The 25539-nt window shown below is 36.6% G+C and overlaps 1 protein-coding gene across 2 annotated transcripts in view; it reads left to right on the top strand.

The window, feature by feature from the left end:
- LOC5569176 (prolyl endopeptidase FAP) overlaps window positions 1-25539 on the top strand; it is a 576755-nt gene that overhangs the window by 480425 nt on the left and 70791 nt on the right. For both annotated transcript variants that reach the window (XM_021845337.1, XM_021845338.1), the window contains exon 10: window positions 22561-22674. In XM_021845337.1, the coding sequence (XP_021701029.1) occupies window positions 22561-22674 (114 nt within the window). The remainder of the gene's footprint in view (window positions 1-22560; window positions 22675-25539) is intronic.

Consider the following 25539-nt stretch of genomic DNA (forward strand, 5'->3'; position numbering starts at 1 on the left):
AAACAAAACACAACTTGAGTCGATTTTACACTGGTGGAAAAACGTCGCAAGTAACTGAATAAAACGGCTTATCATTTTGTCATAAAATTCTTGTGTGAAATAATAGGAACTTCATAGTTTTTGAACGCGAGCTCATTGTATGCAAAATTTAAGCAATGTACACGTCGAAAACATGTTAAGAAGGTGATTCATTTTAAAACAGTTTTACAAGACAGGTTGTGATTCTTCTGAATTAATTTTCTCAAAACCGTATGGAATTTACTTACGTCTATTTGAAAAAGTAATCGAAAAATAACGAGTCATGGATCAAAAACTTTTAGAAAACTGTTTAAATAATCCATCATAGTAGGTATAAAATTCAAATCGTAATAACTTCATGGAATTTCAATCAATTTTCGATTTATCTGCTGTTTTTAAACTAACATTTAATTAAGTTTTACTTAAAAATATGAAAAAAATCAAAAGATGGGGGGGGGGCTGGGCGGAGAGGGGTTTTAGTGAAAAAGGAAAAGAGAACGTGAAATTAGGAAAGTTTGACGCCTATCTCAGAAACAGTTTCACATAAAACGACACTTTCTTCGGTTAAGAATAGGGATAGGACTACTGTGTTGCACATTAATTACTTGTAAATTCAACCGCATGATGGAGCTGTCACTGAAAATATTATTTTCTGATCCCCTTCAATTTTATTATTTTAGAAAACTAGTTTTAAAAGATGTTTGCTCAGTTTGCTAGTGCTATTTGAGCGTTGGAAGTAAATTGTGGTGGTGAGAGTATAGATAGTAGAAGAATAGATGCAATGAATATTAATGCGAACTATAGGGAAAGTGTACCAGTTATGGCCATAGTGGTTCCCTATTTCGCCATACTTGATTACTTTACTTACTTGATACTTGATGTGCTACAATTCGCTACGACGAATATGAGCCGAATGGACGAGTCCTCTCCACTGGGCTCGGTCCTGGGCCAATCGCTTCCAGTCGCCCTGAACGTTAAGTGCCCTTAAGTCCTCCTCAACTGCAAAAAGCCATCGTGTGCGTGGTCTTCCACGAAGTCGGTGGCCTCGTCCGGGTTCTCTGCTGAATATTATCTTTGCTTGTCGTTCCGGCATACGGGAAACGTTACCAGCCCAACGCAGCCTGCCGTGTTTTATGCGCTTGACAATTTTCACCTCTTTATACACTTGGTACAACTCGTGATTCATGCGACGCCGCCAGATGCCGTTCTCTAGTTTACCGCCGAGTATTGTTCGTAGCACTTTACGTTGAAACACCCCTAAAGCTCTCCGGTAGACTTCCTTCAATGTCCATGGCCATATAGGACAACCGGAAGGATCAGTGTCTTGTATAAAGCGAGTTTTGTTTTCGTTTGCAGGCTACGGGACTTCAGCTGGTTACGGAGTCCGTAGAAAGCCAGACTCGCAGCTGCAATAGGGCAAAATGGTCCAAAATGCCACTTTAAGGATGTGTGTCCTTTTCTCCTAATGAGATCCACATTTTAACGCCATTCGAAGTCCTAACAGTAACTTTACAATATTTGCTAGCTACCATCATGAAAACATTTCCCAAATTTAAGTTTTTTAACGGGTTAAAATCGTGTAGAAAAGTTGGTTGAAAAATGGGGGTGGTTCAAAATGACCAAATGGATGGGGTAGAATGCCATTTAGTATGGAGAACTACTAGTTAGCAACCATGTTTCTCCATGAGTTTGCTCTTTGGTATGGAAACGCTTATTTCTTTATGAAATCATCGGAAAACCTTAATGTTTAGGCAAAAAAGGGAAAAATTTTGAATTTCACCGGAAAATTGAGGAAAAATCTATAAGTTTATGTCCAAGGAATGTGGCGGCAACTCTTAGCTAAACATATTTTAACTTCGTTTGGCAAAGAATACAAATTGAAACGATCTAGGAATGATTTAATGACGTGGGCCATTTTACCCCATCAGTGCGTCTTGGACCATGTTCCCCTACGTCTATTCACCTCGCGGGTAACATCATTATCGCATGTCACTAGTATTCCATGGTACGCAAATTATTCCACCACTTTAAACTTATCACCACCTAGCACCATTTCGCTACCACCCACGTATTTCGCTACGGACCCACGTATTTCGTTTTTGTGGTGTTGATCGTGAGCCCGATCCTCGCTGTATCCCTCTTGAAATGCACGAACGCTTCTATCACTGCTCGATGGTCAATACCGATGATGTCGATATTGTCCGCAAAGGCAAGAAGCATATGAAAACGTGATTTAAAGTTAATGTCTTCAAATTTTGAAAATTTTTGTGTGTTGTAGTAGTTAGATTTAAGGTATATCTTGTTGTTAAAGCATATAAAAAGACTTAAAATGTGAAAGTTATTAAAATGTCACATATGGCCAAATAGGGAACCACTATGGCCGTAACTGGTACACTTTCCCTAGTGCTCCCATAGTTTCGTAGGTTCAATGTCAACATGACGTCGGTTGCTAGTGAAAAAAGGGGATAGAAATTAAGTTAGTTTGTAGCAGTGTATAAAATGTAACGCTGCAGCGCTATAGGCTTCAGCTTGGACACTACTCTGGCATTCGGCTTTAGTCAGTCCGTACGCTTTCTGGTGCTTTCTTTCGGTTTGTTTTGTACCATGGTTTGAACCGATGTTTCAAATCTCGGATCAACCGAACTTCAAGTGTGTCGGGTTCAATGGTCAACGCTAGTTTTTTGCCATCGTGCGCTTGCTGTTAAACACGAATAGAAAGATGCGAAGGCACTATTCATGCTTTGAAAATATTTCATCAATAAATGATGATTTGAACATTTTACGAGAAGGATCATACCGAACAATTTTATCCCGCACAATTTTACACCCACCAACCCCCTTCAGCGTTATGAAAATTGTGAATGGGCCCTAATGTTTTTCCCATGTTTCTGTTTGAGTAACAACACACAAAAAACAACCTTGGTAACGTGCTCGACAACAGCGAAAAAAAAACAATTCAGTGAAAAAAATATCAACCCAGCGTTAGCTTTCGAAGTCTCCGTAGTGGGTTAAAACAAGATAAAGTTAGGTCAACTCGAAAGAACCCAAATTTGGCTTATTCCATTAAACTTCGACGCTGGGTCGGTGAGTCTCTCTCTGTTTTTGACAACATTGCTGTTACGAGAGTGCAGCAGTTTACCCGAATTTGCAAAATAACTTATTTTTTGAGTAGTCTGATTTCTGCGTGTACAGAATCATCTTTCCACCTCTATTATATTGCATTCAAGAATTTGTCTGAGGAATAATGAAATCTTATTTTCAATATGGTTCCATGATTAGATATCGACTCATAGAATATCGAGTCCTGTAAATTTAACTGTAAAAGCATCACAAATGTAAAAAAAAAGTCTTAGGTTCTTTTAGAGTAAATGTAAGGGTTAAGTACAGAAAATGTAAGATTTCAATACAATCTCTGTAAATGTAAGGATATTTTACAGATTTTTATAAGATCTTGTTTTGAGTATATAAATTACTGTGGATATTACTAGAAGTATTCCTCGAAGAATCTACATAAAAAGACTCCTAGAGGAATCATTGCAAAATTCACTGTAGGCGTTCAATTTTAGTTATTGAACATGCAACATTGCTGCACCTGGCACGAAAGATAGCACACACATATCATGGCTTCTATGCTTTGCTACATATATCTAGTGCAGAGCAGTTCAATTACTATTGCCAAGGCTTTACTAAAATCAATAACGAATTACTAAAGTGTCTGATCTGAAAGCAGACTTCGACAGCATCAGCATAACACTAAACCTCAAGAACACATAGTTCAGCTTCAAAAATTATTCTAAACCTACTCGCAATGAACATTCATGTGACATGTTGGTCAATTTCAATCCATTGAGCAATTTCACCGGAATCGATGGGACCATCCTTCAAATTAACTGGGATCACCGTAATTGTGAAACTTTCACTAATCCTGCAGCGGAAGACCAGTGCCAGCTAACCCGGAAGTCGTTATGAAAGTTTTCCATTCATATCCGCAATAGCAGGATACAGTTCGCCCTTTTGGTTCATATTTCTATGTTACGGTGTCGGCTAAAGAAGGAAGTAGTTCTCACTTCCGTTATCCAGCGGAAGAGCACACTGTATTTCGGGTGAATCATTCCTACAGGATGCGCTCAGCTCCCCACACTAACCGGATCCAAGAGGATAAAACCATAAATCTATTCATTATTCAGACACACTGAAAGCGTAAAGTGCTGTTGACTCTACTAATTATATGATGAGCGTACAGAAATCTGGTGATCCAAATAATTCCAGGGCTCAGTTGGGCAGAGTGCAGAGGGTCGGTGTATTGTTTTAATTCAATTCTAAACTTTGCTTGCCAAGCGAATGGGACGGATGGCATGAATATTGCAGATAGTGTTCAGCAGCAAGCTTCTGGTAAGCAACTAAATAATAAATTGGCCTGTGATTTATCGCCTTGCGATGTAAACGCAGTGGAAATTAGTTGACAACTGTGCACAGATTGAATTTAAATTGAATTGAATGATCAGCGGTATCTGTTCAGGCAGTTGTTTCAGTAAAGTTTATGGAGAGAGCTTCTGAAATATTGTTGCGTAATGAAGTGAGGCGATTTAATCTTTCAACCATTCCTAGACAGCTAGTCAAAAGCCTCATTTGAACTGAGTTGCACAGTGAGTCAATGAAGAGGCTTGGGATTAGCTTACTATTCTCAATGAGCATAACTCTAAATTTAAAAGCCTCGTCTTTCCGATCATTGCGGAAGGGAAGGAATGTTAGTTAGACAACCGTTGTTAGTTAGTATACCGAGTATACCTCTGCATCTCCACAGTTGTCGTGAGAAGGATAGGTATAGGTTACTGTGATAAAGTAAAGATCCGGGACACCCATGGTTGGTGACGCGATTCATGGTATATTCACTATGGTGGTTCAAAAATATTTTTTTCTCCGCACCACTACTTCAATTTTAGATCTAATTCTGAGTGTCCTTCTATAATTTGAGCTCAAAAAAAATGAGACAGCACAAGCTTTGATAAGTTTGTATGAGAATGAGTAGGTAAAAAGCTAGCATTTCATTCATTCGGTCAAAGTGTTTGCTCATATGTACTCTTGAGGGTTAGAGTTACGCTGATACTGTTAGATACATTCTTCAGCTACAATTTTGTCAAACACCGCTTTCAAATCGGACACCTCCGTAATTCGTTATTGATTTTTGTATTACAGTCGACTCTCCATATCTTGATGTTCTATATCTCGATATCTCTTACTATACCGATGGTTTTTTTTTCGATCTCTTCATTCTGCATACATTTTCACTCTTTATATCTCGATATCATCCTTATCGATATCTCCCTATCTCGATTTCTTCTCCGTATGTCGATATGCCCATTTTCAATGGTTACTAGACTAGATTTTAAGGGTTCAAAACAATTTGCGAAGACGAAATGACGTATGTTTGTTTTTAATTTTCCTGGTGACGGAATGATTTTCAATCTATGTTTAATTAAAACTCAAACTCTATCTTGATGGCCCTTTTGATATCGAGATGTGGAGAGTGGACTGTAGTTGCAAATCTTCGTAAGACATACAGTGAGTCACAGTGAAAATCGTCCACCTTGAACATTACCAGAAAAGTAATTCGTACTATTCATGTATAATACAAAAATTCAAATTCAATGACTCGTTACGTTAGCTCGGCAAGGGTCTTGATAATTGTATGCAATTCAAGTCATTGAATATTAAAAGAATAAGATAAGCTCTAAATTTGTAAAAATAATCAATAACAAGGTCACAGTGAAAATCGTCCACCCTGCCGTTATGCATGATTTTTTGTGTAATATTATACAGTTTTCATTCATATAATTTCTTTAAGTCGCGCACACATATACATTCAGACACGATCTGCTGAATAAGAAAGGTTTAGTTTTTTAGAGTATTGCCATTAAAATGGCACGAAATAATCGGACATCGTCAGATATAAGAAAACTTGTGATAAAACTACACAAAAATGGCAAAAATTAACTGAAAATCACCAAATTTGTTGGAAAATGGCGTACTACAGTGTAGAATATAATAAATCGCTACAAAATTGACCATTGAAGTAAAAACACAAACTCAAAACATCGATGAAGAAAATTTTCAATGAAGCGGTTGAGTGTTAGTTTCTTCGCCAGGTTAATGCTGACCCCAAGTTAAATGTACCGAAACTCGCAATTAAAGCAAAAAAGTATCCCAGAAAAAAGTATTTTATAAAGCCAGAAACTGTGCGTAGAGTGCTTCGAAAACATAACGTTTCATGGCCGAGTTGCAAGTCGGAAGACGTTTGTATCACCGAAGTACGTGAAATGTCGTATGGAGTTTACAGAGACAAACGTTGGAAAGGATTTCAACTTCTGGAAACACTTACTATTCACAGATGACAGCAAGTTTAATATTTTCGGATCTGACAGCAGGGTTATGGTCTGGCAGAAACCGAAAGAAGACCTGGAAATGAAAAATCTTAGTGAAACTGCTAAGCATGGTAGTAGTTCCGTGATGGTTTAACGCTTCATACCAGCATCTGATGTTAGTAACTTGCTTTTTATCGACGGGATCATTGCTCAATACGTCTATCTTGATTCACTGAAGAAGAATCTAAAGCCTAGCGTAAAAAATGGCTTTTAATTTACCTATCTACCTTATCTCAAAAAATGGGCATTACATCTACCAGGATAAAAATCTGAAACATACAGCTGCAAAACCGAATGCTTGGTTAGAAAAATGCCCATCAATCATCAATCTACTGAGGCAATCTCCAAATCTCGACGTTATCGAGAACTTGTGGCATCAGTTGGACGTTTAAATCAAGAAACATCAAATAACGAGCAGACATACTTTGAAAAGTTCGCTTACTATTGAATGGAATATTTAAGATCGCTAAAACTTAAACTGAGAAACTTGTGCGATCTATGCCAAATCGTCTCAGGGAAGTTTTGAAGACCAAAGGCTTTCCTACTCGATACTAGTTTATGGGTTGACACCTGAAAAATGGACAATTCTTCTAGATCAACTATGCATTGATATAGGAGGACGATTTTCACTGTGACTTATATTTGATGTTTAAATTTTAATTTATTATTTTTCAATTCCGTGTTGTTTTAAGTATTTATAAAAACAGTGCCACAATGAAGTAATGGAAATATGCAAATAATTGTATGAATAAGAAAACCACATTTTTTTTATATACAGTATAAACAGAACTTTGAATGAAAAATATGAGGGTGGACGATTTTAACTGTGACTCACTGTAGTAGCCATGATGTGTACGTACTATCTTAGATGATAAATAAGCACTGTTGTAGAACTTCCAATCACATATGAACCAAATGCAATAATGGATTACTGAGACGTTAGATTGGGATACGGTTGACGAATATATCTAACAATATCAACGTAACTCTAACCCTCAAGAGCACTTGGGTTCAGCTTTTAATCAAATGAGCTCAACTTTTGGAAAGACACTCAGAACTTGATCTATGTGGAGCAAACACCGATCTTTGGACCACTGTAATATAAACTATAAAACATCCACAAATATTATTTGTTGTCATGTAATGTCATATATATATTATGTAAAAGGCCTCTTATTTAGAATAGTTCTGTTTTTTTTTCCAAGGTAAATTCCATCATTATTTCATTTAGGTTTAGCGACATTTGACAGTTAATTTTCATTTCAAAGAAGTCAACAATATCAATGAATAAATAAATTTCTGAATCATTTAGTCATTAAACTTGTTTACGAGAACAATTCTCGCTAAAACCAGGCGGTCATCAGCATCTATAGTTGGAATTCCAATTGTATGTCACTGACCGCTAGTGTATGCTAAAACTAAAGGGTTTTCTCAAACTAAACGGTTTTCTCAAATTGGTGGACCCGTCGTATGCCAACTAGCTAAACAATTTGCGAAAAAGCCCATTTTTTTATAAATCTTTGGTAACACTTCACGTGATATGTCTCATATTTCTGTTGGAACACATAGTAAACTTACTGGCATCGTATAGAGGAAGTATATAGCTTTCATTTGAAGCTAAAAAAAATTTGGCGGCCATCTTAAATATTGTTAGAAAAAACCGTTTTTTCACCGCTAATGGCTCGTTAGAATTCTAAGGTCACCATCAGAAAGCTGGGAAAAAACTGAGTAGGATAGGCTACAAAAACTAGGTGAGTAATGGAAATTACCCTATGAAATGAACGACTTTCAAAATCCTGTTCTACGTTTTTGACGTATATGGCGAGTGCAATCAACACAAACATCATTTTTTCATAACAAAAAAATGAGTTATCGATCGTTGATGTTTTATTCGAGTAGAGTGAAGAATAAGAGTATTATTTTGAGTGAAAAAATCTGGCGGCTATCTTCGATTTTGACGCCATCTTGATTTTAAGTATAGTAGAATGAGTTTTTTACCTTGTTAGCACTCAACATATGGAATTTGGAGGCTAAGTGGTAATGAATAGATTACATATACTCTTATTCTTCTTATTCCTGGCGTTACGTCCCTACTGGAACCGAGCCCGTTACTCAGCTTAATTAGCTATAAAACAGGTTATTATATAGGAATTTTATTTTCTAATGCTTTTTCTATAACACAATGGTTCTTCGACATATCTTTGAATACAGAAACAATGCATACATGAATTCAATGAATGAAAACCGTCTAAAACCATTGATTGAAATAAACAAACATTTTGTTCTAAATTGCGTGTTGGGACATAAGTAAGTGGTGTGGTGATATCTGTAGTTTTAATGTTAAACATTGCCAAAAGTGCATTTATTTATAGAGGAAATCATAAGTTTTTAAGCTAAAATAATTCCTTGATTTCCTGTGCCATAAAGTATCATTTCAACTGCCACCCAATGTGAAAAAGCGAAATTATACATATAAGAGGCAGGCTTTGTCCCAATATGGACAAAATGCCAATACTTTGGAGTGTCATTTTGAGATTCAAAAATTTGGCGGCCATCTTGGTATTCGACGCCATCTTGGTTGAATGTTTTTTTTTTACCATCTTAGCGCTCATCATGTTGAATTATGAGGCATCCATTGAAAAAAAAACAGTCAGATTCTTTCATTCTGATCTTACCTCAGCTGTTCAATTGATTGTTCATTTCAAACCATTGGACCTAATAAATCGAAGAATGAATGCTATTCCTGAACTTGTAAATATGCCGAAATATTATCCTGGAACCAAATAAGCATAATAAAAGGAAATTCCTATTTAATTATCTGTTCCTATAATAAATCAAGCTGAGAAGCAGTCTCTGTTCAAGTATTGACGTAACGCCAGGAAAATAAGAACAAGAAGATTAAGCGATACGGTATCCTTAAAATTCAACAAGTGCTAACAAGGTAAAAAACTCATTCTACTACTTAAAATCAAGATGGCGTTAAAATCCTAGATGGCTGGGATTATTGTAGCAAGCTATTTCAAAGATATCTCTAGTATTTTTCTTATGTTCTTCACCCAGTGAACCACGTATCGTATAAGAATGTGCATCCAAAATCACATATTCATGCGTCCAAAATCAGAATTGCACAAGATGCCATATTAAGCGTTATCAATGTCAAAAAACAACAAAGTATGTGTCGTACATAAAACATGTATTAACATTGGCAAATGATCACTCGTCTGACAAGTAATTCTTGGTGGTACAGTGGTAAGGTGCCCGATTCCTGATCCAGAGGTCCCGTGTTTGAGACTCGCTGGAAACTTTGTTTTTTATTTTCATCCAAATTTTGCAGCATCGTATATCTGATCGCAGAAAGTCCGAAAAAGTCGTGCCAAGTGCGCATATAGCCTCCACTTTGGTAGGTATATAGCCTGTTCGTGCATTCTATACGATTGAATTGATTCATATAGAATGATGTATAACAAAAGTTATACCAACCAAAATGTTTACTGGGCATTTAGTGATTCTAAAAATGGAGTTTTGGAGAATATACCCAAATTTTACTTCAAAGTTGACACATAGTTATTATAATCTATGGCCTCTCGAATGCCTCCAAAAAAAATATCAAACCCATTTCATAAGGCTTCTAAAGACTTAATAATTTTTACTTTAATATGCTTATAACTTCGAAATGACAAGAATTAAAAACTTGAAATGTTTAGCTAAAATCTTTGTTATTACTCTTCTGAAGAACAGATTCACATAAAATTGAAAATAAAAGTGAGAGCTCAAAACAACTATTTGGGTCCATCCTAAGTTAAATCTCTCAGAATCAATTGACTAAGCTCAAATGAAGAGTTCAAAAATAAGTGAATACGGCAAAGTTGTTAATTATAACATTTTTAAAAGTTCGCTGAAGAAATCAACTACAAATTTTCTCAAATTGACAAGTTTGGTTCAAAAACCTTAATAAGGATCACTCTACTCAACTTTAATCTAAGTAGATACTGAAGTTTTGGGGTGACCCATTTCGCATAAAGACGTTTCACATACGGACGTTACGCATAATGGACGTTTGGCGTAAAGCGGTTTCATACAAGGATATGAAGCATTTTAAAGAAGGCATATAATTCTCATTATGCGAAAGGTCCTTGTACGAAACGTCTTTATGCGAAATGTTCCACCCCCTTTTGAAACTCAGAGAAGAGCTTTAATTCATCTTGTATATTTAGCATCTCGAGGATTTATGATTGACAAAACATCGAATGACCCTATTCTGTTAATCATAGCCTATTTGAATTGTCTAATACCTCATTGCGCAAAGGGTCCAATGAAAAACCAAAGTAGCGGGTTCTAACAAGAATCGAAAAGTGATAAATTGGAATGGTGAACGTAAACACAGAGTGGAATGAGAAAAAAAAAACTCAGCAATCACAGAAAATGAAGACCGTCTTCGCGAGTCCCGTCTCAGATTCTGACGCTTGTGTAATGGACCAATGCACGAGTTCTCTATTTGACGTTTTAGCGGTGTCGTATTATTTATGTGACCATGGAAACCAGTGAATTCGGCACCGCTCAAACGTCAAATTAGTGAACTCGTGCATCGGTCCATACTAGGACAGGACGTGGCAGCTCAACTAAGACTGCCTCGTTGTTTTTCAGTTTATAACCTTGACGATGCAAAAGCCAGTGCTACCTTTTTAAGCAAATCTTGTGAACAATTCGAATATCAAGGCTCATAATTGGTTTGTTCCTTGCACATTTCATTCAATTAGTGCATTAAAGGAAGCCAGCTTTTTTTTTTTCAAAATCAGTTTTATATTCAGAACCGGCGTTAATTTTAGAGAAAATATGCACAATTTCCACTATATTTGTGCAAGTGAGTACAAGTGAAGCCCCTCTTGAGGACTACAGGAGTAACATAAAAGCAGCCATCAACAATGCAGTCGAGAGCATCGTCGGGTACGTAGGAAGGAGGACATGTAACGATTGGTTCAACGAAGAATGCAGGCAGGTTTTTGATGAGAAGGATGCAGTGCGGGCTGCAGAGCTGCAGCAAGGTACGCAACAAAACGTGGAGCGATATAAAAGGAAACGAAAGCAGCAAACCCGCTTATTCCGGGACAAAAAGCGCCGCCTGGAAGAAGCGGAATGTGAAGAAATGGAGCAGCTGCATCGTTCACAAGAAACGCAAAAGTTAACGCATCCCGAAGCTTAACGCATCCCGAAAAAGCTTCGTGCCGTGAGCCGCAATGTGTAGGGATAAGGACGGGACATCTTGCCAGACGGACGTGAGGTGATTGAAAGGCGGAAGCAGCACTACGATGAATTGCACGGATGAAGGAAACCAACCTGTCCCCACACTGAGGGAAATTAAGGATGCCATCAACCAGCAATTAAAATAAGCCCGGGGAGGTTGGCCGCCTGTCTGCACCGGCTGATTGTCAGAATCTGGGAACGGAAAAGCTGCCGGAGGAGTGGAAGCAAGGGGTCATATGCCCCATCTACAAGAAGGGCGACAAACTGGAAAGTGAAAACTATCGGGCGATCACTATCCTGAATGCCTCCTACGAAGTGTTATCCCAGATTATCTTCCGTCGTCTATCACCAATAGCAAATGAGTTTGTGGGAAGTTATCAAGCTGGTTTCATCAACGGCCGTTCAACGACGAACCAAATCTTCACTGTACGGCAAATCCTTCAGAAATGCCGTGAATACCAAGTCCCAACGCATCACCTGCTCATCGGTTTTAAAGCGGCTTATGATGGCATATGTAGACCGCGAAGAGCAATCGAAAATTATGGACGAGTACAGCTTTCCCGGGAAGCTCACAATACTGATAAGAGCAACGATGGACGGTGGTGTGCAGAATAGCGAACATTCCAGTTCGTTCGAATCCCGCCGGGGACTTCGACAGGGTGATGAACTTTCGTGCCTGCTGTTCAACATCGCGCTAGAAGGTGTCATGCGGAGAGCCGGTTTAAACGACCGGGGTACAATTTTTACAAGATCCAGCTAATTTGTTTAGCCTAGCGACGAACGACCTGAAAGTAGTAAAGCTGATTCCAAGAAATAGAGATCTTCGAACGTTATTGTTTGTCTCTTTCAAAGTTGGAATCTCTGCTGATATGAGGGAAAAGGCTATGTCTGCTGATATCTGGCCCAGAGGAATTCGTTTTCGTGAGTTTGAAGATTATTGCCTAACACGTCAGGGTTTTTGGAGACCAACATCTGTTTCCGTAATTACGGTTCCACAAACGATCATCATTCCAGACCCCTAGCAACCGAGCATGAGATAATGCTGAATACGGATACTGAACCATGTACGTCGTCTGTCCTGTCCTCCTTTCTTATGTATTAACAAAATTTGCCTGGTCTGAGAACAAAGACGAGCGATCTGTTTGTACAATTAAGTGGTTGCGATTATGAGGTTCTGGCTTTTACGGAAACTTGGTTACATCCAGGTATTGCCAATTCAGAGCTGTCATCTGCATACAATTTGTATCGGTGTGATCGGAACACTTCGACAAGTATCCTTCAACGCCCTAGTAACATTTTTAGTTTTATCATTTACTACAAGCTGTTGTTACCACCATATCGTTAAAACTCATTTTAGAACTTATAAATCTTAACAACCTTAATAAACCTCTGATAAAACCCCGTTAAACCCGAAAAGGCCCACACTACAGGAGGTTGTTAAGGCTATACCTTAAAACCGCTTTTAAACTTCTTAGTTATGTTTCGTATGAATACATCTACTCTTGTAGTATGCTTTAAAACATTCATAAGAGCTATTGTATAGTCTTATTGAGCTCATCTAGTGGTATTAAATATTTTGCGATACCGTCGGACGGGGCTACTTTTGATTCCAGGGGCTACTTTGGACACTCACCTTTTGTATTTATTAGCAGCGTAAATATTAATCTGAGCAATTTTGTGTCTTCAGCACTTTTATTAACTAATATATGCTCTACCACTAGGCATGATTTTTTCTTGGAACAACATCAACAATAACAGGATAAACAAGAATACATTTCAAAAAAGCCCGAATAAATATCCACAAGGTATAAAACATTGGCTATACAAACATTGTTTGAATTTTACCCATGTCTTGGAAACTTATTAAGAGCATCACAAAACTATCAAATAGTCATGTTTCATGAAAATCTTGTGATTTGTTTTGCTTAAAATTGTTGTTTTATTAAAATAATTGATCAAAGGTCTTATTTTTGCGACTTTTATTTTATTATAATGTTTTGGTTTGTGTATTTTACAACAATAAAAAAATAAAATAAATGTTTGTAAAAGTGAATAGACATAAAACACTTATATTTCAATACGTACCAATGCCAAATTCACAACATAATCTCAAAAAAACTATTTTTCGACATATTTTACATGAATTTGTAGTACAGAACAGTTTCATCCTTCAAATGCCTAAATTAAACTACTCTTAAGCCAGCTCTAAACTGCTAAGAAACTTAAAACATATTACAAAAGCAAACTTACTTCTTTACGATTGCTAAACTTTACTTCATAGATTACGTTTTTAATGAACATTACTTACTGGTATTAAATTAGTTACCGGTATTAATGTGATCCTTCAACATATCGTTCATATAACAGTAAGAATAGAAAAAAAAAGAGTTTTTGTACATAACTCATTTATCATCGTAGTACCTAGTAGTTACGTCGTTCGTTTATGTCAACTTGAAAATCGAGCATTCGTAACTGATAGTTCCATTTAAGAGGAAGTTGAAAATTTAAGTTTCATACTGCAAACTGAGAATAGTGAATGGCATGTTTCGCTGAAATTTGTTATATATGTGTAATTGATTCTAGCTTTGCAATTTTCTACATTAAGTTTATCAATGAAAAACATTCCATAACATCACAGTGGACGACAATCTATTGAATCAGTTTGAAAGTTATAAGGAAAAATCATTTCATTAGCAAATTGTGAAAATGTCCAAAGTAGCCCCTTTTTTGTCTTGAAGGACACACTTTTTTCGCTATTCAAGGATTTTTGTTATTTCTTGATGGATTTGCCTCATATTTTGCACATTTGTTACATACATATACAACTTAAATATAGGCAAAAATTATCAACATCTATCCATAATTCTAAGAGTTACAAATCCTTAAAATTAAAGAATGTGGAAATAATGTCAAAAGAAGCCCCGTTTGACGGTATCCTAAAACACGGAATAAAACCAATGTTAAGAGCTTATGATTGAACGAACACCTGCCAACAAGTTGTTTTTAAACCATAAACTTTTTTAAAATATTGAAACCATCATGATGTTTGCCGACTCATAATAATCATTTTTTGTCTTGTAGAAAATTTCCTTACAATCGCGTGAAATTTATGCCAATGAAAATTTACTGGTGAAATGACATACAATTTTTCGATTTACAACAACGCGCCACACTTACGATATCATTATTAACTATCCAATATTTTACTACATTACATTTTCAGAATTTTTTCATGCTCATCTCAATCATAAATCGAAATTTCCCACGCATATTGTAATTATCAACCCGAAATGGCGACAATAAAAATGGATTCCATCCATTTAAATCTTGCTGGTCTTATCTGGGATGGTTTAAGATCAATTGGTAACTATTCCGCACAATATAATCATTCATGAGAGCTTTTCATCTTAAGAATCCTTTCGCAAAACCCTTTACTAGCTAAAATGTTGTTAAATAAGATTATTTGTTCTGCACTAAGACAAATAGGTTTTTTGGGAGCCTTGAGTTAAACTTAATGCGCTCAGGAAAACTAGTGCTGTCAAAAGAGTAAACAAATCGGAAGATTTAATTTTGTGATGTAATATAATGAACTAAATTCAATTGTTACGCATCTAATTATGTTTTTACTGGAATATTTTGTTGTGATAAAGCCCGTGGTTGATCGATTGTATTGATGCAGAACACGGTAAGTGATAGGTGCCTGTAAAATGAAAGCTTTCGTCGTGTAGATCAGCTGTTATGTGCAGCATAATTGTACCACTAAAATGGGAAGTTCAGGCAAGCATGGGAGAAATATGCTCTATACGGTATTGAGATAATTCTACGAGAGGAATATTTGCCATTTTATGTTCGCGTTTTGATGAGCTTATAATTCTCTACATGATTATCATTATCGACATAATGATTTTGATAATCACTCGCAGACTGCATTCCAGTAACATGCATCAGACAGTTGCGATTTATGAAGACTTTAACATGACTTAGTGCAGTCCTAAGAGTTTTATCGATGTTCTTGCAAGACCAACAAGCTGAGGTTTTAAGCATAGGTTTTAATAGATACTAAACAGCTCCTTCAAAATAAAATTTATTATCAACAAGAGTGACCGGCAAATAAGTTTTACGGGAGCCCCTATAGGTATCTACAAAGTACTTTAAAGTGTGTTTTACCCAAAAGAACGTTTAGCACTTTCCAATGCTTTGTTAAATCTGTTAAGAATGAATGCATCTCTAATAAAACCTCCATAAATAACATCTAAGATCTAAAAGCACTGAAATTGTTACTTGGGCGAGGGGGTGGCATCATAATAGTTGTAATTGTTGAGTTGAGAGATAATTTCATTCGGTGAGGGGTTCGGCCTTGAGCAAGTTGCAGTACGTATTAAGCTTCCATCAAAATCTGACTATGTTTGCTGTATCTATATTAGTCCCAACTCCGATTCGTTAACGTATGACCAACATACTTCCTGCATTCGAGAGGTTTGCGAGTAAGCATCGTGTGTTGGTGCTCAATGGTGTTTTGTCGTATGATTTGCGTATGTCCTCCATTAAGGTAACCGTGGATGAAGTTTACCAGCGTTTATCCGACTTGAATACCACTAAAGGTCGAGGTCCCTATGAAATTCCACCGCTGTTTATTAGGCAGTGTGCCGAAGCGCTTGCCCTACCCGTATCAATTATCTTCAATCGATCGCTGACGAATAGCGTTTTTCCTGCTTTATGGAAAGATGCGTCTATTACCATAATCCGGGGTAACATTGATCAGTTTTTAGGATATTTCTTAAATATTTCATTTGAAAATGCAAATGTTGCAAGTATTATATTTTTAAAACAAGTACTGCCACCAATAGTTCGTGACCATATACTGTATTTTGTTTCTTGAAAGATTTAAGCATGTTAAAAAATATGTTTTAGGCGATTTTTTTATTTAGTTGATATGGGGTAACATTGATCACTATTGTAAACAACGCTCGGTAATATTGAAAATGTCGTTACTAACTTAAATCATGGCTTCTGAAGCCGAATATGGTGGCCAAACTCTTACAAGTCATTTACTTTTTGAGCTATTTTAAAATTAAAAACACCTCGAACCACGGAATACGTCTAAAGGTTGGCAATTTCCTAAGGAAATTTTAAATTCCTAACAGTAATTCGTTAATGTTGCCTAATTGAACATTCTTTTGAAAGTTTGGACAATGGAATCGTTTTTGGCGATGCCATTTTTAGCAAGAATAACAATTCCCTTGCTCATATCGTTTGCACAACTTATGTGAGGCATGAATCTTCGGTAGTGTCATCCTTAACCATTGAAATCGTTGTTTCAAAAAGTTGTTAAATTTACGCATTAACTAAATGCAATTTTCGAAATAATTTTAATTTTCATTAGCTCATGAATATAAGAAGAAGAAGCGCAATTCATGCTTTGGAAATATTTCATCAATAAATGATGACACGAACTTTTTACGAGATGAGTCATTCCGATCAATGTTACCCCGCTGATCAATGATACCCCGGATTACGGTACTCCAATTCACAAATCGGGTAACCTAACCTAAAGGGTGTCCACGATGAAATTGCTCTAACTTTTTAACCGTTGAGTAGAATTTAATGAAAATTTGGGTGGATTTAGTTCATAATGAATTATTTACATCCTGCAAGTTTTAAAGTCCTGTGATCAAAACTCGCGGAAATGGAGTCGAAAGAACAATAAAAATAAAAAATCTTGCGCATTCATCACGAGAACAAGGATCTCTCGCATCGTTCCATAGCTAAAATGTTGAGAATCGCGAATTCCACGGTGTCGCGAGTGATTAAGTTGTTCGAGGAACGATTGACCACCGATCGGAAGCCCAGAAGTGAAGGAAAAAGTATTCCGTACAACACCAAAAATCACAACCGCGTAGTTGGGGCCTTCAACCGAAACCCGAACGCCTCCGTTCGGGATGTGGCTAAGAACCTGCACCTAAGCCGAAGTTCTGTCCAGAAGGCCAAAACTAAGGCTGTGCTTCGAACGTTCAAGGTACAAAAGGCCCCTAATCGCAAAGAGAAGCATAACAAGTCCGCCAAAACCCGTGCCAGGAAGTTGTACCTCAACATGCTGACGAAAGTTGAATGCTGCATCATGGACGACGAAACATATGTGAAGGCCGACTTCAAACAGATCCCCGGCAACATGTTTTTCACGGCCAAGGATAAGTTCAACGTTCCGGAGCATGTCCGCACTCAGAAGATGTCCAAATTTGCGAAGAAATTCCTGGTTTGGCAAGCCATCTGCACGTGCGGGAAACTGAGTGCACCTTTCGTGACCCAGGACACGATGAACGGACAGGTGTACATGAAAGAGTGCCTCCAGAAGCGGCTGCTTCCTCTCCTGAAGGCCCACAACGTCCCAACAATCTTCTGGCTGGATTTGGCCTCATGCCACTATACTCCAAGGACGTGTTGAAGTAGTATGCGGACAATAAGGTCAATTTCGTGCCGAAAATATTCAACCCTCCCAACACTCCGGAATTCCGCCCATCGAGAAGTAACGGTTTATTATTATTATTATTATCTTTATTAACGAGATTTGAGAAGTAACGGTTGATTCACAGGTATTAAGGCCCAAGTAAAAATGGTGCACAAGTTAAAACTGAAAAAGCAGTTTTCTCCTTTTAAACCAACAACTCGAAGAAAATAAAAACACACAGCTATTTTGGAAAATAAAAGAGCTGTGTGTTTTTATTTTCTTCGATTTGTCTGTTTAAAAAAAGAAAACTCTTTTTCAGTTTTGACTTTTGCACCATTTTTACTTGCGCCTCAAGTCATTCCGTTTCAGGATACGTTTGGGTGTTCCTCAAGGAAGCCATCGGGGACCGCTGCTGTTTGTTTTATTCAATGCCGATCTGTATGGTCTAACTCGATCAGAAAAACTGTTTTATGTCGATGACCTGAAAAAATACTAAATGGCATCTCAAACACTTGAACGTGTCAGTTCTATAAGGGATCTTGGAGTGATTGTCGATAGCAGGATGAACTTTGATGAACATATTGCTACTACTATGACGAAAGCGTTTTCCTTGCTAGGATTCGTACGAAGCATCACAAAATCGTTTCGGGATGTTTATGCGATGAAATCGATCTACTGTGCGGTAGGTCGCAGTGTGTTAAAGTACGCCGTACAAGTCTAGGCACCGTATCATTGAATTCAAGCTGATAGAATCGAACGGGTGCAGCGATCTTTTGTTCTTTATGTTTTGTGTCAATTACGGCAATTATTCCAGTCTCTAAACATCTGTGCAAAGATTTAAAAAAATGCAAAGGATTTCAATTCATCACTTTTAAAGCGTCAATGCTTTTGGGAAAAAGATCCAAAAAATTATCGGAAACTTTTTATCATTCTGCGTTGTATTTTTCACTCAATATTTGTATATTTCGAAGAAATCGACTACATGCGTTTTTCCACAACAGTGCATATAATCCCAGGCATATACTCAGGCATATTTTCGTCACATGGAAACACGCATTCCTCTAGAAAGCATTATCCTTTCTGCTTATTTAAAGTGCCGCATTTTTTTCTGTATGAAAATCTCACCAAAATCTCTACCAGGGTTTTTTTTTTCAGCAAGCTATTTAAAAGCTATATTTATTCGGTAGCTGTTCAAGTAATTCTTTACAAATTCTTCATTCTTCTTTTTGATGATTCCAAACTTTATGAATGTTATTTTCTCAGAAGTGTGATACTACTGATTCCACGCACACTTTTGGAGGTTGGTCTAGTTGGTGGTTGTTGTATGATGCTACTGAGTGGTAAAAAAATCAGCTATGTTCCAGAGTTGTACAATGCTTATAGCTGATTAACTGAGTCTTCCAATATCACTAGTTGCATTGTTGTTGATAATTTTGAATTTTGAGTATTAAAAATAATATGAAATTTTAATGGCTCAATTGTTACTCTTGTTCCAAGTGTATACTCATTTTGAAACAATCTTAAATCATAGAAGAGAAAACTAATCGTGTATAAAACGCAATCGATTTCCAAAGTAAAAATCAGAATTGAATAAATATTATTCACTCAATATTATTCTCCCGAGGGACTACTTCCAAGGTCTGAATCACCAATGCAAGCACCATGAGGCTATCCCATTTTCCGTTTGTTGTCCGCATTCTAATCAAATCCGACGTTTTTTCTTCCGCCCGAGGAACCTTATGCAAATTTTCCACCCAATAAAAAATATAAAATCTTTCATAGATTTCATCATCATTATCCCGCAGGGTATAAGGTTTCAAGCAGAAAATCGATCACAATAAAATCAACTTCCGTTCCATGGGTCTTGTTACACTCGAGTGGCCGCACAAATGGCACCATTTTCAGTCATGACCCGTGTCCGTTTTGTTGCACATTATTCGATAATAACTGTTGATTACTCGAATAAAATTGGAAGTTCATCGCTTGCCGAGGCCACGATTATAACTATAGGATGTAGGATCGAAATCATTACCCAGCTCGGGTACAATCAAAACGGCGATATTCCATTGAATGGTAGGCTATCAATATAATAGTAGATATAAGGTTAGTACTCAATGTGTAGGGAAGCATGAGACCGTCACTGAAAACGGCAAGTTAAGTTTGCCGATGTGAAGCCATGAGCCGGAGATTTGAATATGAAAAGAAAATCATAATGCAAAAAGTGATTCCCTCCCTACTTTGCAATACCCATATTTTTCATTCAGATCTCCTAGGTCAGGCAAGGAAATGGTTAAAGAGAAGGTTGAATTCAGGCGGATCCAGAAGGCAATTCGTCGTAATCGACGTCGAAGAGATGAGCTGCATTTTGAAAGGATGAATGGAAATTCATGGGAAAATATATTCTTAACAATTGCGGCGGCCGAAAATCAGCGTCAATATGATGGTATGATAGGCTGACCATAAGCCAACCAGATAAAAACGGGACAATTTTAAAAGACATAGATTATGCGATTGTGCTACTTTTCCCCGAATTCCAGTTCCTTAAATGGCCCGTTTCTCTGAAGCCATTTCCCCGAATGACCCGTTCCCTTGTAAAGCAATGCAGCTCAAAAAAGTGCAACAATAGTCTTTACCCGAGCAGGCTAAAAAAGCTAAATAATAGCAAATTTTGATATGGACGTACAAAAGTGATATTAACTTATCTTTCAAGGTATAAAAGATCCGAAATAATATCTAAAATTTATTCCTGGAATACTATTAGCATATCATATTTAGCTTTTATAAGATCTCACCATCAGCGAGCTATTCCTCAGATCTTCCAACATCAAATTTAGCTATGGCTCAGAAGTTCCAGGAATAAAATTTTGATATTATCTTCAGATCTTTTATCTCTTATGTCAATCAAATCAATCTCTCGATTTAATGGTCATAACTTTGCTTCTGGTAGTGAGATAGTGTCGAATTAGGAAGATCGATAAGCTACCAAAGAAGGAGATATTTGATCATTCTCGACTTAATACATATTGCCAAAATACATATTGTTCACCACCTTCAAATGAAAAGGTTATGACAATTATGAATGTTAGAACTTTTCGGAGAACTGAGCTATTCGGGAAACGGGGTTTTCGGGGAACTAGCATTCTGAAAACTGGCGTTATGAGAACGACATTCGGGAAACCACCATTCGAGGAAAAGTAGCAGAACCAGATTATGCAATCCCAAGCTACATGTCTGTATGATTCAATAAAAATCACTTAAGAACCTTGAAGCTCATTCTTTGATTTCCGAAATAAATCCTAATTCTTTTCATATTTTCAAATGCAAACGAAAATTTTTCTAATATTTCATTACTTTATTGAAATATCCAATTTTTAAACATTTAATTCAATCAATTGCGTATCAGAAGTAAACACATAGTTGTTCTTTTTCATTTTAGGTATTATATGAATAATTATCTTATGAAGATCCCTATTTTGGAAACCCAAAATTTGGCATAAATATGAGTAAAGAAACGCAAAAAGTTAAGCAGAAGCATGTACGGATCAAGTTTAACTCTGTTTGAGAAACTAATAATTGCTTGGAAAATAGATGAGTAAGACAATGAACTTTGAAATATTTCTAAAAACTGTTTGTTATGTTGTTATTTTTATTTTTTTACTGGTGTTGAAAATTATGTGCCAAATCTCCATTTCCTAAAATACGGGACAATTCGAGCATTTTCCATTAAACGACGGGACAGTCTGTCGAGGGGATGAAAACGGTACTGTCCCGTTAAATACGGTACGTATGGTCAGCCTATGGTATGAAAAAGCACAAGTAGTGAAAATAATAAGGGACGGTATTTGATCGTATTCCATTCTTCTTATTAGAAACATATTTTGTTCAAAGTTAGCTTTTATTTTGCACTATTATTAGAGTAAACTGGGGAAAAAGATTCTCCTCAAGATTTCTAAATTAATACAAAACAAATACTACAAATGGTGATGAAAATGCTATTGAAATAAGGGAACTGCAAATGTTTAGTCACATTGAATGTAGTTTTATAAGAATCAAATTCTGAAAGTATATTTACCAAGCTCAAAATAAACACCCAAAGTTTCAAAAACATTGGTTTAAATGACGAAAAAAGTTTATATATTATATTCGTATGAATGAAGCTAGGAACTGCACCACATGCTCCATCCAGTTGATCATTAAAATAAAAAAAAAGTTTGGAACGTTTTTGAGTTTGAATCCAGGTTTCAAATAAGATTCAGTAATGACTGCTATACGTATGTTAAAACTGTTAGAAAATCAAACAGATCGACTGGGGTGCATCTCAATTCACTTTCACGCTCTGCAACGTCTTCAACCTTAAAAAATATTTTCTACTCAGTGCTATTTCCCGCCCTATATATACATGTTAATCAATTTCTCCTTTCTTATTTCTTGCAGGTATCCCAAGCCGGGAACGAAGAATCCAACCGTAACGCTGAAAGTCGCCGATTTGGCAGATCCCAAGAGCATACGAACTAGAGACATAACGCCACCGCCAATCCTCGTGAATCAGTAAGTGATTTTTACGCTTTCTTGCTCCACACTCGGGTCGTTTATTTTCCATTTGACTTCGAATGTTTGTCTTGGCTCCTCCGCATAGAACAATGATGATGTCGACGGCGATGCTGTAAGTTTTTCCTCGTGCAGTTCGGCACAATTCGTTTGATCTTGTGGCTTGGAAAAACGGAAAAGAAGAACTTTCCCAAGTGATTTAGTAAAAGTTTTACTACCGTGAATTGATTCAATCTACGCTGTCCAGGTGTTGCTGAACCAGGTCAGAAGCGATGTGAGAGCTGGTTCATCCACAGGGAAAAGTGGCTTTTTGCGTGAAGTGTAGTTTTACACAGAAGAAAAAAAAGTGTTATAATGTCGAATTCGCTGCACAGCAATGACATTATAAATTTTCCCTAATGTAACATTCAAATTTATTGGCGCAAATAGCCGCAACGACAAACGCACAGCTATTAAGCAGGACAATACTGAGGATCGTGAGTTTTTTTGAAGATCTTTTCGTTAAGAAAATTTTCTCGACTTCCTAAAGCATGGTGTATGTTTGTGAAGAAGGTGCTGGTTAAAATTGAATGTACACTTCAAATGCACGCTGCTCTGTAAACTTCTGCTATGTTCACAATGCCAAAATTACTGTTACATTAATGACGAAACGATCTAACTCAACCGAACAACTAGCTATTGTTCGCCAAAATATTGATTTCAAAGTTTCATTGCAAGCTCTACGCAAATGCCTACAGCCGTAATGAAATTCAAACTTAAAGTTACACCGAACAAATTGCAGGTACAACTTTGTCTCAACTACTTGAGTGCCTAGAGTGCAACAACTAGAGCAAACCGCCCCCATCAATTATCGACCGATGCTGCTAAACGAAAACTTTCCGCATTGTTTCCAATCGCTTTTGTCAACGTCGTCGCCATTGTGGGTTGCAAACAAGTTAGCAAATACTTTTGACTCACGATATCGACCCTTCCTGCCGAAAGATTCGACGAGAAAATTTAACCCTGCTATCGATAGTAACATCTCCACCTGCAATCAGTGTTTCTCAAACGGTGGTGATGATTGCTAATGATTGAATTATGGATTCTTGAACCTTAACGTGTCGATAAAAAGATTATTTATCTTCTTTTACTATTATTTTCATAAAAGTATGGAACAACCTTTTGTTTTAAATGCCGAATACTGTGCGTATTCTTCCTCCAATTCCAATTCGAACAGCACGAATACCGTTTTGTCTCCAACTACAAACAGATTCATATACCGAACACTCGATATTGTATGAAGATTTTGTTAAAATATTTCATTGAAATACGTGATTTATATTCCTGAACATATTGGAACCCAATTCAAACAATTTCAAAGCTACATTAGAAACTAGAAGTTGTAAAGATACTTCAAACTGAGGTCTATAAACCAAACTCAAATGAACTCTCCTAATTATTTGTGCTTTTCGGGATTTGAATCAAGGTGTTTGGAATATGATATTGCTGATTGCGTTTGAGGTGCAAATTATGTCTATCTGAGCTTCAAACGCGGTAACACAAACTAATCAAAGGATACTTAAATAGCAACCATGATCGGGTGATCATGGTTGCTATTTAAGTATCCTTTGAAAAATAATTTTTGACTTCGCCTTCCTATGTGAAAAATCTTACCGCGTTGGCTGTTCCGCATTTGATATTTGCATTTAAAACGCACACAGCAATACAAAATTGAGATAGTGTTCGGCGTCATACCTCGCTGAGTCTAAAATAACTTTCAAGACATGAAAATAAAGTTGCAATTGATTGTCATTTCTTGGAAATTCCAGTGAAATAAGTCATCAAAATTGTCATACGAAATGCGATTGTTCGTTACATGGGAAACTAGGTTGTGCAGAAATTGAGACAAGTACGGCTTTTTTCTTTTGCTATATTTTGGTGATTGTGTTCAAGATATTTGACGGAATTTTTTTTTTTTATCTTGCAAAGCATTCTGGATAATGTGAGAACAACCACCAATAGCAGTTATTGGATTTTCAATAAAATCTGAAAACAGGGAAAGTGTACCTGTGTTGGCTATAGGGGTTCCCTATTGGCAATATGTGAATTATCGAAAACATTCACAGTTGAAATAGTTTAAAATGATTTACCATCGAGATATATTTGCTATCTAACAAGTAAAACACACGAAATGATTAAACATTTTGAAACTATTAAATTATCACGTGTGGCGAAATAGGAAATCATTATGTCTATTACTGGTACGCCTACCCTAAGTGTAAAATAAAAATGTTTAATACTGCAAAATAGTACATATGTATAATTCACAGACATCCAGAATGTACACTCTTAAAAATAATGAAAATTACTGCGGACGTAATACTCGCCATGACTGAATTACACATGATGTAAGTGATGGAACGACACACGCTATGTCTAAACCAGCAGATTATAAAGATCGAAAGTACCTCGGTTTTTTTTCTCGCTAGATATCAGTATTTGGTCTATTATTTTATAATCGGAAGGTTACAAAATATTCTATCGGTGAAATTTTTCCCATACATTTTGTATGAGCTGAAATGTGTAGGAAAACGTGATTTTCATTGATTTTCATAGTCTGTACATGAAAAAATAGCTAAAAAGTGGAAAAAATCAATATTTCACCGATGGAATATTTTGAAACCTTCCGATTATAAGAATATAACCCAATTACTGAACTCTAGCGGAAAGAAATCCAAGGTACATTCGATTTGAATAATCTGCTGGTATAGACATAGCGTGCGACACAAAAACGTGTTCTTGCAGATGTGATGTGATCGACATATCTCAAATCAGACAGTAAAATATTTAAAATTCGATACAAATTTACATCATGCTACTCGCATT

Source organism: Aedes aegypti, chromosome 2 (assembly GCF_002204515.2).
Source record: "Aedes aegypti strain LVP_AGWG chromosome 2, AaegL5.0 Primary Assembly, whole genome shotgun sequence".
Classification (NCBI taxonomy): Eukaryota; Metazoa; Arthropoda; class Insecta; order Diptera; family Culicidae; genus Aedes; species Aedes aegypti.